General features: G+C 36.3%; 1 protein-coding gene across 1 annotated transcript; it reads right to left on the bottom strand.

Annotated features, from left to right (window-relative positions):
- Positions 1-8,320: 8,320 nt before the first annotated feature.
- On the bottom strand, positions 8,321-9,456 carry LOC660933 (uncharacterized). The gene is made up of 4 exons (XM_015980675.2): positions 9,303-9,456; positions 8,983-9,254; positions 8,902-8,937; positions 8,321-8,741 (listed from the first exon to the last, which is right to left on the bottom strand). The coding sequence occupies exons 1-4, from the start codon at positions 9,385-9,387 to the stop codon at positions 8,409-8,411; spliced, it is 726 nt and encodes a 241-aa protein (XP_015836161.2). The 5' UTR covers positions 9,388-9,456; the 3' UTR covers positions 8,321-8,408.
- Between the last annotated feature and the right edge of the window lie 10,230 nt (positions 9,457-19,686).

Below are 19,686 nucleotides of genomic sequence, written 5' to 3'. Positions count from 1 at the left end.
TCAAACATCAAAAAATTGAACATATGGACTTTTTGTGGACTTTTAACAACTTTAGTGTGTTGTTAAGACATATAGAAGTCCATAAAAATTTGCTGGAGTGAGTTTAAAAAAAATTTTTTTTTCATCTCTTTGAAGGTAAGTAGTGTGTAGTACTCAGGAAATTTGAGCAAAAAAAATGAAAATTTTAAATTGCGTGAAAAATTAGTATAATAAAGAAAAAAGCCGCTGAATCCAATAGAACAAACCGCACTGCTCTACGACTTTTAGTTTTCGAGTTATGAATTTTTTTAATGAATAAAATTTTTCACTATGACAAATGGCTACCCTAAATTTAGGCAAAAATTTTTAAATTTTTAATTCTTGTGAAAAATCGATATAATATGTAAAATGAGCCGTAGGATTCAACCGAACAAACCGCAATGCTCTACGACTTTTAGTTTTTTTTTTATGAATTTTTTTAGTGAAAAACTTTGATCGCCTCTGTAGCCGGAACCGTTGCCCGGAGCGGCTCCGGGTTTGGTCGAAAAAATAGACAAAATTAAGCGCTATCAGATGGTTTTTTGTTCGTTGCTCTAAGTCTTACAGTTTCCGAGAAAAACGCAAAAAAAGGTTTCCATTTTCACTTTTTTTCAATTTTCAATCGCCAATTACGGCGAAACTATTAAAGATATCGAGAAACGGAAAAATGGAAGATAACCGGAATAAAAAACTCTACAAAATGGCATAGGACTTAAGGCGATATCTTGCAAAAAAATTTTCAATTTTCAAACGCCGATTACGGCCAAACTAAAAGAGCTAGAAGAAAACGGTTTGTTCGATCGTAAAGAGCACATCAAAATCTATAAGATAGAATAGGTTTTATTTGATTTTGAGACACTTTAAAAATTGACCAATTTTAAGGGGGGGGTGTTAACTTTTTTTTAATTTTTTTTATTTTCTCATTTACGGCTAAACTATTGTAAAAAGTGGAACTGTTTTGATCCATACCTATGCAAAATGATCCGGGGAATCGATTGGCATCGAGAAAATTGCCAAATTCCCAATAGTTTTTTAGTTATGAATTTTTTAAAATTTTACCAATTTTTGCATTTAGCAGCAATTTGCTCTAAAACTATTAGTCGGAGAACACTAATTTTTTTTGAAAAAAATAGATAATTCAAAGAGCTTTCCAACGATAGTAAACTTCATGGGGTTATCTCTGATAGTTCCGGAGCTATTGCTCAACAAATGTTCCGGGTACCCAAAATCGACAGAAATTGCGACAAAAATTGAAAAAATCAAACATCAAAAAATCGAACATATAGACTTTTTTTGGACTTTTAACAACTCTAGAGAGTTGTAAAGGCATATATAAATACGAAAAAGTATGATAGAAGGAATTTAAAAAAAAATATTTTTTTCACTTTCTGGAAGGTAAGTGTTATTACTCTGGAAATTTTAGCAAAAAAAATAAAATTTTTAAATCTCATGAAAAATACGTATAATACAGAAAATGAACCGCTGAATCCAATGGAACAAACCGCATTGCTCCACGACTTTTAGTTTTTGAGTTATGAATTTTTTTGTTGGATAAAATTTTCCACTATGACAAATGGCTACCCTAAATTTAGGCAAAAAATTTTAAATTTTTAATTCTTGTGAAAAATTGATATAATATGTAAAATGAGCCGTAGAATTCAATCGAACAAACCGCAATGCTCTACGACTTTTAGTTTTTGAGTTATGAATTTTTTTGTTGGATAAAATTTTCCACTATTTCCCTAAATTTAAGCAAAAAATTTTAAATTTTTAATTCTTGTGAAAAATTGATATAATATGTAAAATGAGCCGTAGAATTCAATCGAACAAACCGCAGTGCTCTACGACTTTTAGCTTTTTTTTTATGAATTTTTTTAGTAAAAAAATTTGATCGCCTCTGTAGCCGGAACCGTTCCCCGAAGCGGCTCCGGGTTTAATCGAAAAAATAGAGAAAATTAAGCGCTATCAGATGGTTTTTTGCTCGTTGCTCTAAGTCTTACAGTTTCCGAGAAAAACGCAAAAAAAGGTTTCTATTTTCACTTATTTTCAATTTTCAACCGCCAATTACGGCGAAACTATTAGAGTTATTGAGAAACGGAAAAATCGATGACAACCGGAATAAAAAACTCTACGAAATGGCATAGGACTCAAGGCGATATCTCGCAAAAAAATTTTCAATTTTCAATCGCGGATTACGGCCAAACTAAAAGAGCTAGGAGAAAACTCTTTTTTCCATCGTAAAGAGCACATCAAAATCTATAAGATAGGATAAGTTTTATTCGATTCTGAGACACTTTTAAAATTGACCATTTTGTAGGGGGGGGTGTTAACTTTTTTTAATTTTTTTTTATTATCCCTTTTCCGACTAAACTATTCGAAAAAGTGCAACTGTTTTAATCCTCACCTATGCAAAATGATCCGGGGAATCGATTGGCATCGGAAAAATTGCCAAATTTTCAATAGTTTTTTAGTTATAAATTTTTTAAAATTTTATTATTTTTTGCATTTATCTGCAATTTGCTCAAAAACTATTAGTCGGAGAACAATAATTTTTTTTGAAAAAAATAGATAATTCAAAGAGCTTTTCAACGATAGTAAACTTCATGGGGTTATCTCTGATAGTTCCGGAGCTATTGCTCAACAAATGTTCCGGGTACCCAAAATCGACAGAAATTGCGACAAAAATTGAAAAAATCAAACATCAAAAAATCAAACATATAGACTTTTTTTGGACTTTTAACAACTCTAGAGAGTTGTAAAGGCATATATAAATACGAAAAAGTATGATAGAAGGAATTTAAAAAAATATATTTTTTTCACTTTCTGGAAGGTAAGTGATATTACTCTGGAAATTTTAGCAAAAAAAATAAAATTTTTAAATCTCATGAAAAATACGTATAATACAGAAAATGAACCGCTGAATCCAATGGAACAAACCGCATTGCTCCACGACTTTTAGTTTTTGAGTTATGAATTTTTTTGTTGGATAAAATTTTCCACTATTTCCCTAAATTTAAGCAAAAAATTTTAAATTTTTAATTCTTGTGAAAAATTGATATAATATGTAAAATGAGCCGTAGAATTCAATCGAATAAACCGCAATGCTCTACGACTTTTAGTTTTTTTTTATGAATTTTTTTAGTGAAAAATTTTGATCGCCTCTGTAGCCGGAACCGTTGCCCGTAGCGGCTCCGGGTTTAATCGAAAAAATAGAGAAAATTAAGCGCTATCAGATGGTTTTTTGCTCGTTGCTCTAAGTCTTACAGTTTCCGAGAAAAACGCAAAAAAAGTTTCCATTTTCACTTATTTTCAATTTTCAACCGCCAATTACGGCGAAACTATTAGAGTTATCGAGAAACGAAAAAATCGATGACAACCGGAATAAAAAACTCTACGAAATGGCATAGGACTCAAGGCGATATCTCGCAAAAAAATTTTCAATTTTCAATCGCGGATTACGGCCAAACTAAAAGAGCTAGGAGAAAACTCTTTTTTCCATCGTAAAGAGCACATCAAAATCTATGAGATAGGATAAGTTTTATTCGATTTTGAGACACTTTTAAAATTGACCATTTTGTAGGGGGGGGGTGTTAACTTTTTTTAATTTTTTTTTATTATCCCATTTACGACTAAACTATTCGAAAAAGTGTAACTGTTTTAATCCTCACCTATGCAAAATGATCCGGGGAATCGATTGGCATCGGAAAAATTGCCAAATTCCCAATAGATTTTTAGTTATGAATTTTTCAAAATTTTACCAACTTTTGCATTTATCTGCAATTTGCTCAAAAACTATTAGTCGGAGAACAATAATTTTTTTTGAAAAAAATTGATAATTTAAAGAGCTTTCCAACGATAATAAACTTCATGGGGTTATCTCTGATAGTTCCGGAGCTCTTGCTCAACAAATGATCCGGGTACCCAAAATCGACAAAAATTGCGACGAAAATTGAAAAAATCAAACATCAAAAAATCGAACATATAGACTTTTAACAACTCTAGAAAGTTGTAAAGGCATATATAAATACGAAAATGTATGATAGAACAAATTTAAAAATTTTCAACCGGCGATTACAGCAAAACTATTATAGTTAACGAAAAGCGGAAAAATCGAGAAAGTATTAACAAATTTTTTTATTTTCTTAATTACGGCAAAACTTTTCGAAGATGTGTAACTGTTTTGGTCCAAGCCTTTGTAGAATCATCCGGGGAATCGATTGACGTCGAGAAAATCGCCAAATTCCTGATAGTTTTGTAGTTATGTTTTTTATTTTACCATTTTTTTGCTTTTATTTAATTCCAGATTTTTCAAAATCTTAGAACAGTTAGACCTGTTAAAATTTTCACATTACCTAACATTTGGCATTTCTGAAGACAGATTTTTGAAATTAAAAATTGCCTTAATAAATAACTCCAAAGGCGGCCAGAGTGCCAAATGACGTCCCAGTAATCGGTATTTATAGCCTTCGCCGTTAGGTTAACATAAATCCACTCGGGCAATATTGGCAGGTGTCGGAGGTATCCCCATAGGCTAGTCTTAATTAGCGGTTCCTAGTTCATTATTCACCGGCGCCGCGGCGCTGGCCACCGTCGCTTTGTCTGTCGATTGCCGTGAAATATTTATAGGGTCTCCATGAACCTCGGATGTTTTGTCTCGTTTTCTACCTACGACTGCATGTGCCGTCGAATCCGGTCGGCTATAATAGGTTAAACGTCGCTGATGAATTAAACCGGTAATTTATGGTCTCGTAACCCAAAAGCTCTTTTTGCTAATGAAAAATGGCAATCTCGATTCAAATTCGCAAAATAAAAAGTCCGCGTCACTCCAAACTTTCGCTTTAAAAAGATACTTAAGATGAAATATTGCGTCTTCCGCGTTTCTTATTGACAAGTTGGAATAACATTATTGATTGGTGCTTTCACTCAACTTTCAGGTACCTACTTGACAAATTGGCTGTAATGAAAAGAACGATCGGGCAAACAGGCCGAAATTAAGAGAACACTTAGCTGGAAATGACGGCTAATGACGCGATATGACCCGAATATGGTTTAGTTAAAAATAAAACGCACTTAGAAACCTTCAAGTTTACACTTAGAATTTGGTTGAAACTTATAACATAACTAGAGAGGGTTACATGTTAGAATTTTTTTCTTTGAAATAACTGTTTCCGTTGTTTTTTAACAAGCGATATTTTCTCTATTTTAAAATTAAGAAAGCTTCCAAGAAACCGACGTTTCAATAATCAATTACACGTCGGGCCAGAACATCAATTATTGAAACGTAAGCATACCTTTTACTAAAAATTAGAGATCCACATATGTTGCCCTATTTTATAACCGGCACGACACAATTTTGTCCCTGGAGTGATAATTTATAACAGAAATAATATTACTAGAGCCTTTAGTGCAGAGACGATGATGTGTTATCTAACTTGCTATATTATTCAGGTAATTGGAACATGGTTCTGTTCCGAGAATAGGGAAACTACTATTATTCATAACTTATTCGCTCATAAATTATTAACTTTTTTGACCAAACCTCATAATTTTATTCAAAAAGTAGACATTCAAACAGCATTTGTCAGTTTTAATTACGCGTTTATTTACATAATAATGCAAGTAGGTACAGTTCGAATAAAATATTTATTTAATTTTTATTTAAATACATGTGTGTGGGCAAAATAATTTAAAATAATTATCAATATACAATTAAAACAGTTAAGTAAATAAATAAATTTACATAGTTGTTTGTGATTTATTTTAATTACAGGAAATTAAATATATTTGGGGTGGGACTTTTTTTTGCAGTTTCAGAAAACCTATAAATAGTGATCTTTCAGTGTCGTAATTTTTGCGGTGGTGGCAGAAAATCATATTTAAACGTTGAGTGTTAATTCGGTGCTTTGGTGTGGACACCCTGCTGATAAAAGGAAAATAAACACGGACACGGTAACAGGAGAAACATTTCAATTCGTTTCGAGCTTCAAAGTTGAAGTGCGTCACAACGTCGGCGAACTTCAACAGCAAAGCTTTATACAAACCTTGTTCAAATAAAACCCAGTTTACAATCGTTTGAAGTGTTTTAAGTGGACACAGTTTCAAATGTCCAAGCTATAGCTTCCTGTCCGATCTCCGGTTTAGTCAGTGCCGTGTCAAAGGATTAATTGAACGCAGGTTTTATAAAGCCATCAATCGGTGATTATTTGTTTACGCGTCAGGCTAAACGTTGGCAACATTTAATTTTCGCGTCGATTATTATGTGACTAATCGCGAACCGTTTAATTTAATGAAGAGAAAAAACGACAATAATTAACAATGCAGCGAATTGAAACATCGTTAATTTTGGTGATAAATGGAGCGGGAGCGAAGGATCCAGCTGACATCCCCTCATCCCAATTATAAAGACTGAAAATCCTGAAATTTAAATTAGGCGACTCCCCAACATCACCGACAATGGAGTTCCATTAACAAAAACAGCTCCCTGTGGCATTCCCCACAGTTTTTTTTCGATTAGTTCCTCATCCTCGACAATCCGAGGGCATAAATCATTTTCGATTCCCCATATGTTTCCGCACCGCAAAAACAATTACCGAGCCAATTACAACGCTCAGCATTAAAACCAGAAATCAAAGCCACGAGATGCAATGATTAAGATAATACCATTACGTTATCTATCCCATAAACCATTAGCGGGCTTTGTGTGGAGCGGACGTGTAAGCGTGACCACGTTTGTTATTCGCATTTCTCCCTCCATAAGGGGCACAAACTTTGCAATGGAACATCAAAGCTTTCCTCGCCCAAGCTCCAACTAGAATTTTACTTCTCTCCTATCAACATTATCTACGTTACAGCAGACGTTTTTCTTGCATCCATGCATGCAAAGCGACACGAAACCATGTCACAACTGATTCGGAAAGCTCGGCTTGCTTGACAGAAGTGATTTATCCGGTTACCTCATGTATTTTTGCAACTCTGCCGCTGACGGTCTCGATAAGCACACTTTTCAATATCAACCACATGATCCACATCCAACATAAGCATAATTTGACAAATACTTATTTTTATTCGCAACAGTTCTTTCAATAATAGAAAATTTGGAGATCCACTTTTGCAATCAAACCCGAAAACTTCTCGATGGCTCTGCTCTTAAGCTGCGATTAATTCAAGCCGTAATCCGTTGGCGAAACTGTTTTTCCCCTGCTTGTTTTTCTCTCGACTTGTATCGATTTTTGCGAAACTTTGGAAATGTAATTCTAATATTGGCGTCTTTCGGCCGTGCGTTTGATCCGTCTCGCCACTTTTTATCAGTGTTTCATGATCGTGAAAAGAGCCGAAGACGTGTAATTTAAATATTTTTTAGGTACGTCGGGGAGTTTTTCCAGCGACCGAAGAAATTAAAATGCAAATTAAGGTAAATCTACTATTCAATCTGTCGCATTCGTTTCCGAGTCAATTTCCGAAACATTTGGCCATCACAGCGCGGTAATAGCTTTACGACACCCTTTCGCTATCCCTGATTGATTTCCAGGGGTGGGAGCGAACTGATTATGATTATTCACTGATTCGGAAGCGCTCAATTAAGCACAAAACTATAAGAATTCGCGCTCGGTGCATACAATATTCATAGCTTGGTTTATTAAGAACATCAGTCCCGAACAACCGGACGTTACGTTTAAGAACTTTGCAAAAGCCGGAAATAACTTCTTCCTTTTAAGCTGGATGTGTTCAGAACTTAATAGAGGTCTGTCGAGTCTTTTCTAAAATTTGCAAGTATTATAAAGTAATGTTTATTCAAATTTTGCGAAATTCCGCCGTTCTTACATAATGCCTCTCAAATTAGTTCACGAAAGCTTTGTGCAAATGTTTTATTCACTCCATGAAAAATTAAATCAGATTTTGGATCTTGTCCCTTCGGACAAAGACATTCTTCGAGGCATATAAGAAAGGAGCATTGATGTTGGATGCATACGTATTGTGCTTAAAGAAGCCATAAATTATTTTAACTGCCTATAGAAACGTATGCATTTTTTAAGTTTTATTGATAGGAAAGAGCGCGCTACATTATTGGGAATTTTCATAAAAAGCCACTGGTTTATTTATTGCTCGCAGTAATGCTGAGAGAGGCGAAATCGATATGTGGAACGGAAATGTTATTTCTCATTTCGCTCGGCCATGATGGCTATTTAACAATTTTAGTAAAAAAAGCTCTAATAACCACCAAAGTTAGGGACGTCTCAAAACTGAAAGTTGCCAAGTTCAGTCTGCCTGCAGTTTGAGTTTAATGGGAATAAAACCACACAAAAATCTTTGTAAATATTTATTAAGTTATATGCTTATGCGACAAAATAATAAAGTAGTAAAACAGCTAACCCTAAGTGTAACTTGGCGTCTTATTCGTCATTAAGGAACTGGGGCGGAGGCGGCAAGAACTCGTTGTGTCTCTTGATCTTGTCCCTAGCCCTGGCACAGGCTTTCTGGTCTTTTATCTGTTCGGTGGGACACCCGAGCTGAATTTCCCTAAACATACAGTGCATAAGTTTAACGCCGGCCGGATTACAAGATTCAGTATCGGAGGTATCGCGGTTGGCTGTGGCATTCCTGGCTTCAGCCAAGCATGTTGAAACCACTTTGTCCTGGATCGACACAAACCAGGATTCCTTCGCCATGGTCTCTTTCACAAACTCTCCGAATTCGGCCTCTTTCACATTTCCATCCTTATCCAGCTGCAAAATTAAAAGAGTTTAAAGTGATGCGTGTCGGAAGTGGATTTCCAGGTAGCCGTGTTTTGGCGCAATTTCCACGCGCGATGGCCGCAATCAGGATTTGAATAAAAGGCAGGATACGGCCGATTTAGAGCGACCTTGACGATTATTTGCTACTTACCACATCTTTCTTCTGGCCCACGCATTGGGACACACACTGAAAAACGCAAATAACAAACAACCAAGTGTTTGAAACTAGTACCGTCATGTCCCGGCGGTGTTTGTCCACTTTGTCGCACCTGAAAGGATCAAATTCGCGCGGACCGTCCTTGCTGCCAACAACTTGCTTGAAGCACTCTCTCTTGAAATCGCGGTCTTTGTCGTGGAGCTCGTCGAAGGTTTCTTCAGCGCAGCACAGTTTCTTCTTCCTGAAGGGTCTGCACTTTTCAGTGACCGCGTCTTCGTCTCTTCGACTCCGGTGGTGCGGATAAGCCGAAGATTCGAGCTCCACTAGTTCATTTGCCAAAATCTGGTCTAGGACACGTGTGATTACCGCCAATTTTGCAATGAAAAGTTACTTACTGAATAATGGATCGTTAAATTCGTATGCTGCAGTGAAGGCAGCCACGGCTATAAGAAAAGTAACGACTGCGATTTGCTTATTCATAGCTGTGCTAGTTTATTACCACTGACCGGCGATCATCTAAGCGCCGTTTATATAGCAGGTTCATGTGGCAAACTCACGTCAGCATTCAAGTACCTGCAAAAAATTATAATGATCCATCAATTTTCTCACTGAGCGATTTTAAACAATTAATTTCGAATTACAAGCGTGTGAAGTTGTCATGGCACCATGTCGTGAAAAAATAATTAGAAGATGCTTTGGGTGATTTTTGTGTGGGCTACGAGTTTCATTAGATCTATTTAAAAATCCACAAGCCTTTCCAATGTTTACCTTTTAATTATGGAAAGTAATTGAAATTTCTTCGAGCAAAGCCTCTGCTTACAAAAGAGTCTGTACGTTCGCTCATATTGTCTCTGAATTCTTAATTGGGGCTTTTTTAATAATTTATTGCGGCGGATTTAACCACAAGCCTCGTTAGAATAAATCCTCAATGAAACGGCCTGCTTAATTTGTCATTTAGGTACTTAAAATATTCCAAAAATAACAACTACATAAAAAATTGGTTTTCCAGTACAATTTTGTTGTTTTAGAGTGGCGGTTAATTTCGTAGTGCTAAACAATTACATAAAATTTCGCTCCAATTACCGTTTCAGTGCATTTAGCGGGTTAACAAGTTGTATTCCATAAACACAGTTTGCGAGTGCATGGAGCGATATGTTAATTATATAAGTACTCGATAGCACTTGCGTTAGATATATATACCGTTAAGTGTGACCCCTATAACACTTTAGCCGATAGCTTCTGCGGGTGCACCTTACCATTAGCCAAACCGGGACAAGCTTTTAAGGATTTATGGCAGTTTTAAAACCCGCATGGAAAAATGGGCAAGTTGTGGACACAGTTGCAACAATTTTATCTGGACGTGTTTAACGGTACTTGACGAGCGTTCAAGTTAATTGCCTGATCAAGAAACTAAAATTAAGATTGTCAAAGTGATGGATCACAAGTGGCAAGTAGCTAGTGGCCGTGAACTCGGCTCCCCGGAGTATGGCAATTTCTATCGATTGTAGTTTTTCTGTATAATCTATTTGGACAAATGGGGATGATCCTGTAAATAATTTCATTCGCATTGTGTTAGGGCACCGGGATACAATGGCAGTGCTTTGTGCAAGCTCGTTGCATCAATGTCCATCGATTCGTCGACATGCCACGAGCAACATAAAATAAAACTTTTCATGAGAATCCATCGATTACGTGTATAATATAATAAATGGCGAAACGAGTGTTGATCCTTCGTTTCGAAGCGACAGGATACCATTACAGAAATATCCTAATATCCTTGTTGTGTGTTCGGCATTGCTCGATAAATCAAACAAAATTGATTACAAAGTAGACAAGTGCTGTCAACACGAACTTTTCAAAAAGTGACACCGGTTACAAATGGCTGCTGACACTTTAATGAACTGATTTTAAGTTTACCGAAAGATTTCACATGATCGATTGCCACAGCAAATTGGATGCAAACTGAGATCCTATCTCTGCAATACGCTGAAAAATTGCCAAATTGGCGTTAATAAAATTTATTTCTTTCAGCGATAAATGTACTGTAAATAATAAATTGTGATGAATGGGCGGTTCAACGGCCGACTGGAAACACGAAATGTAAAAAAGTTTTATAAAACACTTGAACACAAATAATGCTAATTACTGCCTCATTAATGATTTTCGTTGTCAATTTGGAAATTAAATTCTACAGTTTGTTTGAATACGGAAATAACGACTTATGACATTTGTTTAATAACACATTTAAGTTCTTGAAAGTTCCGAAGTAAATAAATTCTACTTTTATACGATATCAGCAAGTTAAAATTGCTCTTCTTTACTTCGGATACTTGTTATTAAGAGTTCTCGAGACTTGATATTCTCAGACGTCGTCATTTTTATTATTCCGATACTCTAAATCACATTTATAGTTTTTGCGAAAGTTATAATTTAATACAAATGCAAAGTAAAAATAATTGTGTTTTGAGCATATTTGCTGCTCGTCTCTGGTATTCAGTACACATTATGTAACTTGCAGGAATAGAAAATTGGGTACTTTAATGTTCCATAATTGCATGAAGATGACTTTCCGAGTAAACTTGAGTTTTTTCATCACAACCTTGCAAAGTTCTGTGAGGTGACACAAGAGTCAAACTAATGTTAAGTCCCGACTTGGTCAATATTATTTTGTTATTGTAATGTCAGTGATAATTATTTTAAAAAAAGTGTGAGAAACTTTACAGTTATCCTTCATAAATATTGATGCAGAATTCCTCCGTTAGATCTCGTAACACCCTGAAATATTGCAACTTGTTTACATTCCCATACAAATCTCCGAAATTACCATACATTTGCGTTCATCTCTACATTATTTGATAATATTATATGTATTTAGTTTAGAAAATAAATGTACACAAAAGCTCATTTAAATACATACTGTTTTAAGCAGTTTTGGATGTAATCAACAATAGCGTATTTTATAATGTCATTAAACTAATCAAGGGCTTTATTTTGCCGTTGGCTGGCGGTTATTGTTTCATAAAATTGTCGAAAACTACTGAGAAATAATTAATTACTCTCCAACGTTCAAGAGCGAAACTTTATTTTTGGCAATTTTAGTTCGAATTAACATGTTATTGCCGTCATTAAGCATTCCATTAAACACAACTGAAGTCGTTTCGCTATTCTGTTTTATCCGCTATTTTATCAAGCGAAAATTCAATTATGATGTGTTTTTTAGTTATGTTGCTATATAAAAATTTTATTGACATTTGTATAGCCGCCAAAAACAAGCAATTATCCTACAATGTTTATTTAAATTAAACATGTAATGATTAAAAAACAACAAATTTATTAAAAATTGTTTTATTCTAATTGGTTACTACAATATTGTTATTTATTTCCAACTCGTGTTCATTGGGACTCTCTTTGTTGAAGTTCCTGCTTCCCCGCAGTTAAATAAAATACTGTTAACAACTGTTTTGTCTCGAAAAGTAGTAGATATGAAAGGGAGATTATACCTCCGAAAGGGAGTAAAGATAATAACAGTAATTTATATTTCGTTTCAGACGCGTTATCGGAGTTGATAATACATCCGGCAATTTATTTTCTATACCATCTAGTAAGTCTTCAAATGCTGTTTAACTTGTGACATGCTTGTCACAAAAATAGACGATAGAAAGATAATGTAAGGAATGTTTTCCACGTTGCGTGAACACATAAAGAGAAATATTTGAACTGTCAATTCTGGCACGTTTGAGATATTAGTTTAGGTGCAGAATTTGCACACTCCTGACGTGCCACATGCAAGGCAATCAAGAATTTATTATCTGATTGTTTCCAACTATGCGGACTGTATTAAGACATTTTAATTAAACATGCAGAACGACAGCATAAAAATCCGGGGTGTATTTTATGCGGCCATAAAACGCAATAATCGCCCTATTAAGACCGTTTTCCGATACCGCTCCACCTCTCTTTATCTGTGTACTCTATTCTGTATTATTTATCCAATTACGAAAACAAAGGAAGAATTTCGAGTGAAAAAGTGTAACAAAAAGCTGTAAAAGCCCGATTACTGTCCATATCGCTTTTACAACCCTTTAAATCTAATAAAAGCGGCGTTTTATACCCACAGCCACCGCAAGAGCGGCCTACGTCGCTTCACTATCTAGGATAACAATCTGACAAATTTACCGTTCCTTAAACTTGGATAAAATACATTCTTGGGATACTTTTGTAAGTGCAGGGAGCGCAAAACACCTCAGATAAATCAACACGGTGCCAAGATAGGAGGCGGACACACCCTCACACCTACCAAAGCTCAGAATAAGTGCCCCGTGATTTATTGGGCTAAAACAAAAGAAATTTTGCCTTCCCTGGTCTACAGGGTCGCATTTGTGCTCAGATACGCGAAATTAGCACTAGGCTCGGCTAAAATGAAGGTTTATGTTATTTAAATTATACTGAAAACTATTTGTTTTGAGCAAAAACAAAAAGTAAAAGCTGGGAAAGCTGTTAATGAATTTAGCAGAAAGCAGTAATCTTTACGATTATTGTTCAGAATTGGGTACCTAGTTGGAGTTACGATTTATTACGTAGCAGTGGCCCTAATTCACTTACTAGAAAAATGCAAAGTAATTTCCTTCCTCATTTCCGCCAAACGGATGTTAAGAGCATAAAATTTCCATTTTTGCTCAAGAAACTGAAAGAAAAATGGTAATAAAAAGACCATTCGTTCTAGACTGATTATATACGATGGATTAGTTCCGTCATTGACCCCAGGTAAGGGATTCTAAGAACGTTAGTGAAAGGTTATCTGATGTGGACCTATTTATCACCAAGAGACAATCCTCGGATCAGAATCTGGTCGTTCTTATCTGTGATTATCTCCAACAAGAAAGTCTTGCATCGAACTACAAGATACGAGACATGGTCTTTACAATATGTTTTGTGTGTTTCAATCGATTAATGTGAATTTATTGTTGTGTAATCGGAAACCCCCACGTTTGAGACAAAGCATTTTTGAAAATTTCGTCCTGTGATAATGAGTGGGTTTTCTTTCCTATTGGCAAAGGTTTTAGGCGACAAAGGAATATCTTATGGCAGATATATCACTTTCACGGCCCTTTAAAGCCACCCGACCTTAACCCGGTTCCGTATATTTGGCCGAGAAGGTAAACAAACGAACTTTATTCATTGGTGAAAACTCCAAGAGGTTCGGGCAATTTGTGGAGTGAAAATCTCCAGAGTGAAATTGATACAAGCAATGGTGTTATGTCATAGAGTTGAAAAACAGTTTTAGGGATGTTGCAGGATAATGCCCCCGATATCAAAAACACTCGAGGGGATTGCCGTTTTTTACCGCTAAGCAGAGCTTTGAAAATATTTTGTTTATGCGGCGACCGGAAGTAGGCGACAATTTTAATTAAATTAAATGTAACGAGTGATGAGTGTGCCATAAAAGGCAATTAATCCGCACTTATAATCGATTCCAATTCGTCGGGGTGGTTCCGGAAATTAAAATGGAATAAGCTTTTGTGGTCCGGGGCCACCCCTCCAGCGTTTCATCTGTAATAAATTTGTCAATTCAATCCATTTAACTTTGTTTTAGATCTTGTAATGTGAATTTATGCGTTCGAAAACGACAAGCTCGTGGACCCTCTGATTATGCCGATGCATAAAAGCTTAATGGGTTACTAAAACTTGTCTGCAGATCAACAAACCGCAACCCTAACTTATTCTAATTAAACTGGCCTTAATGACCGCAATAACATTATCAAATCCATTATGCGATCTCGGCGAGCTCCCCAACATTTTAACTGTCATAACTCAAGACGCTCCGCATCTCCTGATATCCAGATAATGAAACGCGATGCCGATGAATATTAGCCGTGTCTTTTATTTCGGAATTTTTATACCGTTTCGATAGTAAAAGGGTAATATTCCCGTGAAAACACTGGCTATAAACTACAGTATTCTGTTGGCGAAAGCCTTCATAAAAGAGGAATAAAATCGGCGGGGCACCGACAGCGCAATCATATATTGAAATTTAATCTGATATTAAAGCTTATAAACCCTTCCGATATAATGCCATTACATCTCTTCGGACGCTCAAAGCGAGGGGCTATAAGCCGAAATTTTAACAACGCTACAATTGAGAATTAAACGGTGTAATTGGACATTGCCGGTGTCAATTGGACCGTGCACGAAAAGCGACCGTAGCACCTCGCACGACTTGGGCTTAAAATTGATAAATGTTTAGCACACAGTATCGCACGTAGACCCGAAAGGGTGCAACTCTCCTAATTCCCCTCGAGTCTTAACCCTTGTAAATGTCCATTGATCTCGGAAAGCAGTTTTGATGCCACCAGAAACAATCACGTACACTTGACAAATTAGAATAGTGCAAAAAGTCCTTTTAAATGTGAATTTTTCCCACTCAGCAAGCATGGATTGTTCAGTGAGTAATTTTACGTAAAAAATCATATAGAGTAAAATCTCTCTTAACGGACACCTCCTATAAGCGGACATTTTTGTTAGCTAATGTATTTTAAATAGTATTATTTCACTTTTAAGAGGTCTCTCCAATAAACGGACGCGGGCAGTGCAATTCAGATCCTTGGAAACAAGGCTCTCTTTTAAGCGGACAGGTTGCCATACTCGCATGTGTTTTTATTATGACAAATTGTCAGAAAATTTGGAAAATTACATGAGCGGATATATTTCATTTTAATATAAAATGTAGCAAATTTTGAAAAAAAAAATTTTTTCAAGAAATAGTTGACAAATATTGTTATTGTACCATATACTATCATGCTACTATCTTTTCAATAAATTAATCTAGTTTGTGTCTATTATTTCTCTTAAGGGGACACCTTAACCGGACAATAAACGTATTATGCCGGTGTCCGCTTATTGGAGATTTCGCTGCATTACTGTGGAGATTTTTACTTAGACAAATGAATCAAAAAGGTAAGTATTAGATGGGCATAATACAGTGCCGAACATTTCGGGATAAGCGACTTTGGCGGGACAATTCTCGCAAAAAGTGTTCGGGCCAGGAATATAACAGGGAGCGTAAACAACGTCGAATAAAAAATGGCTATCATTTTTCGTGTGGGGCTTAGAGTTTCGCGTCACGTTCACGAGAAAGAAACGAGTTAAACGGTCAGCTGTTGGTGACAGCCGGTCGTGCTTGGTTAAGGACACAAAAGATAGTTGCCGTCTCCTGAGATGGGATTCGACTCGATTATTGTTTCTTTGCTCTGATCGTTAGAAGTCGAAGACTTTAAATTGGTCCTGTTGAGGATTAATAACGGACGATAAATATCTCAAGCGGAAAAAAGCCCTGAAACGTGTAACGTGTTCAGGTTGCTCCAGGATCCGAACTAACGTATTAAGATATAAAGAACTTGAGCTAAAACTTGAGAGCTTTACAGCTGGAATATATTTAGTGAGATTTAGTGCGAGAGGAATGAATATTTCTTCCGGACTGCCACGTGAAAGGCTCGCCTCCACTTAACTATTCAATGGAAAACTGCACAAGGTGCCTCCCAATCCACCAATGTTTCAGCGAAACAAAATCAACGGGTTGCATGTTACGGCACTATTAATATTTAGTTTCAGAAAGCATTAGAGAGTTTGAGTTATCGATCTCGTACATAAATTAATTCCAAGTCAAAGCGTTTTAAAATTCCCTGCTTGATGTTTTTGAATTTTAAAATATTAACTAGATTAGCTATAATTTGCATCAAGTATTTAACAACTTTTTAATAAATTAAAAGTTTGACGATAATGCCTAAGAGCAGGAATCTTTCGCTGCATCCAATACCCTGATTATTCCTGCCTTGTTGAAATATTCCCATAAATCAAGGTGCATGCGAGTGGGTCCTTGAAATTAGGCACATTAGATCCCCGCATTCCCATCTGTTGTGTGTTGGAAGATTAGGGTTGGGGTCCTTTGTAGCTGTTTGTTGGAACAATGCAAAATTTGCGAGATGTGTGCGTGGCGGCCCACGAGACCGTGAAATATTTAAATTAGGGCCTGTTATGCACACTTCTCTTGTTGGTGATAGGAGATTGAGCATTAATGCAACATGTTATGATTTAGCGAGCGGCTGTGTCTTCCTCTCTGGACGAGTTTATATTATTTGGGATAAAAATATTCGTTCCCCAAATGTGTAGGTATGAATATGTAAACGCATTAGTGGAAGAACGTGTAATGCAAGCTTTTACAGCAAAGCGCTGAGCCACTATGTCTTGCAAACGCAATTATTCAAAATAGGTGTATATTTAAAGAGAGTGTTTGTAACGTAGGTAAGGGAATTTGATTAGGTACACAGGACCGGACGCTGTTGCAATGCAAAAATATTGAAGCGGGATGGAACGTGCGGTTTTAGCACTGTTTGCGATACTGCACTGCTTTGGAACATTTGCATCTTAAATTGAAAAGTGGTGCGTGCTAATTATCTTGTCTTTGATCGTTATTAGTATCTGAGGATGCATCTGCATTATTAATTTTGTTCTGCAGTAAAGATCACTCACTTTGAGCGCATGAATATTTAAATATTTAGAATATATTTCCATACATTCCAAATACTGGCGATAATAAGTTGCACCCTAAACCCATTCGCCCCAAGCTAAAAATGTAAATGAAAACTAGAGTCACAAAAATTGAGCTAGAAAAAGGTGATCTTTCTGTAATTTCATTATTTGTTTGTTAAAACAGAATAACCACATAAAGCGGAATGATTATTTTGAAATATTATGTATATTTATTTATCGTGCTAATAAATAAATTTCGAAGCAAGTCGTTTGTTTGTGCCATTTTGTGCATTTTTCCTGTAATTTTTTAATAATGCGCTCCAACCGACAAACGCATTTTGATCGTCTGTTGGTGCAGATTTTGCATGTAAAAGCCGTTAATTAAAATATTAAACTGTAACAAACAACTACGCTCCAGTCGGTGAATAAAGTAATTTTAATAAAATAAATATTAGCCAACTGATGATTTTAACCGAGTAATTACCTTCACTAAAATAACCCTCCAAGTGAAATATTAAAAATCCTTTAATTGAAAAATAGCAGCTTGAAGTCTTGTTTTCGTTTATCTCCGAAAAGCACAAAGCAATTAAATCCGCAAATCCGGCCTGATTTTTTGACGTCGACTCAACAAAGAGTAAACTTGAAAAATTTACTAGCAGAAATTTAGTTTTACGATAATCCATCTGTCTGCATACATTACGCCGTATAAAATTTAGAGTCGTGTTATTTTTATCCATCCAAACCAGTGGCGCTTCGACAATGTAATAATTTTTATGTTATGACGTATTTGTTTGCGTTGACGTGTATTGCGTGCCCGTAATGGTGACTGTCAGGCGGGAAAAATAGTGGAACAGCCCTATCAAACAAATACATTGTGCACGTTAAGGGACTTTGATCGCTACCAGCCATTAAAAAACGCAAACATCCCAAAGCCGAGCCAATAACAGATAAAAGAAAAAGGGAAACTATGATATAAACCGCGATGGTGGCTCGCATTAATCCTCAAAGGTGGAGAGTTTGATTCTATCCTTGTGCGAAGTGTTTTCGTTATCGGAACTAAACGGAAACGAGACGCAGTTTGCTACTGGGGGATGAAAGAGAAACTTTTATGGCGGAGTTCAAAATTCAAGCATTGATAGCGTTCTTCATTCACGGCCAATTGGGAAAGGTCGAGGGATGCATACAGATTTGAAATATTACGATTCCGAGACACGCGCGTCTGTGGCTTTAATAACAATGTGGAGAACCACTCGAAATTCACTAGCTCTAATTATAAACTCGTTCGGCGGGGAATGAAAGCTTTAAAAGCCATTCAAGAAATTAAGAACTACGATCGAATGCAATTCTTAGCGCTGGAACGAATACTGAATTTTAATTGCAAATAACGCCGCTCACATGCTTAATTGCAATTTATCGGCGCGCTCCCGCTGAAGCACTTTTACGCCACACAATCGAAAATAATGTAAATAATTTTTGGTGGTTAATGTTTCAATAAAGCAAGCCTTTTCTTTGGAAGTTTCTGCCGTTTGTTCAAGAAATTTCCCGATTGGGATGGCCGTAGGGCCGTGGGCGGAAGGTGTGTTGGTTGAGCAATAAGGGCTTGACCGAGCTGTCAGTTATTCTGTTGTCCAGTAACTGGCAATACCAGGTTGGAGAACAATGTAATAATGGCAGTGTTTGCTTAGGGTGTTTGCGGTAAGCAGGCCGTATCTGTGATGGGATCTTCATACGGGTTCATGTCAGGTCGGGGGCGCTGTTGACGAACTCAAATCAAGGTCCTGATCCTGATCCACGGGATTATAAGGGTCAAATTGAAACAAATTTTAAGGGTTGGAAGCTTACACTGTTATCATTTCTACAAAAAAAAAACGACGCGTGTGATAACATTAGGGCGCATATTGGAAAATCGGTTTAAGTTAATCCCTCCAGCCTTTGTCAATTCCTTATCATACACAAGCAGAGTGTTATTGCTGTTCGTGTCGGTTTTAATTTCACGTTTGTTTTTCATCGGGGGCTCTCTTTGCAACAAAGTGAAACAATTAGGGGAACAGGCCGTTAGTTATTAGCGCTAAAATAATTACTTTGGTGTGTACCTATCCAAGAAATTTGCGTTTTTGTTGGAATTCTTTGAGGAAGTCGGGCTTGTGATGTAATTGCGAACCTTTGAGTGAGCCGTGTTCGAAAAGCATAAAAGAGGAATAATTCACAAACTTACTATTCATAACAACATTAAACAGACCAATTTCACGTTCG

Source organism: Tribolium castaneum, chromosome 5, assembly GCF_031307605.1.
Source record: "Tribolium castaneum strain GA2 chromosome 5, icTriCast1.1, whole genome shotgun sequence".
NCBI lineage: Eukaryota > Metazoa > Arthropoda > Insecta > Coleoptera > Tenebrionidae > Tribolium > Tribolium castaneum.
The sequence above is the reverse complement of the archived record's forward strand: the minus strand, read 5'-3'. Positions and strand labels throughout refer to the sequence as shown.

Coding starts and splice junctions, on each gene's coding strand:
- LOC660933 (XM_015980675.2), bottom strand. CDS start 9,387: ATGAATAAGCAAATCGCAGTCGTTACTTTTCTTATAGCCGTGGCTGCC. Junction 9,255..9,302: donor ATTTAACGATCCATTATTCA/GTAAGTAACTTT, acceptor CACGTGTCCTAG/ACCAGATTTTGGCAAATGAA. Junction 8,742..8,901: donor TGGGCCAGAAGAAAGATGTG/GTAAGTAGCAAA, acceptor TTAATTTTGCAG/CTGGATAAGGATGGAAATGT.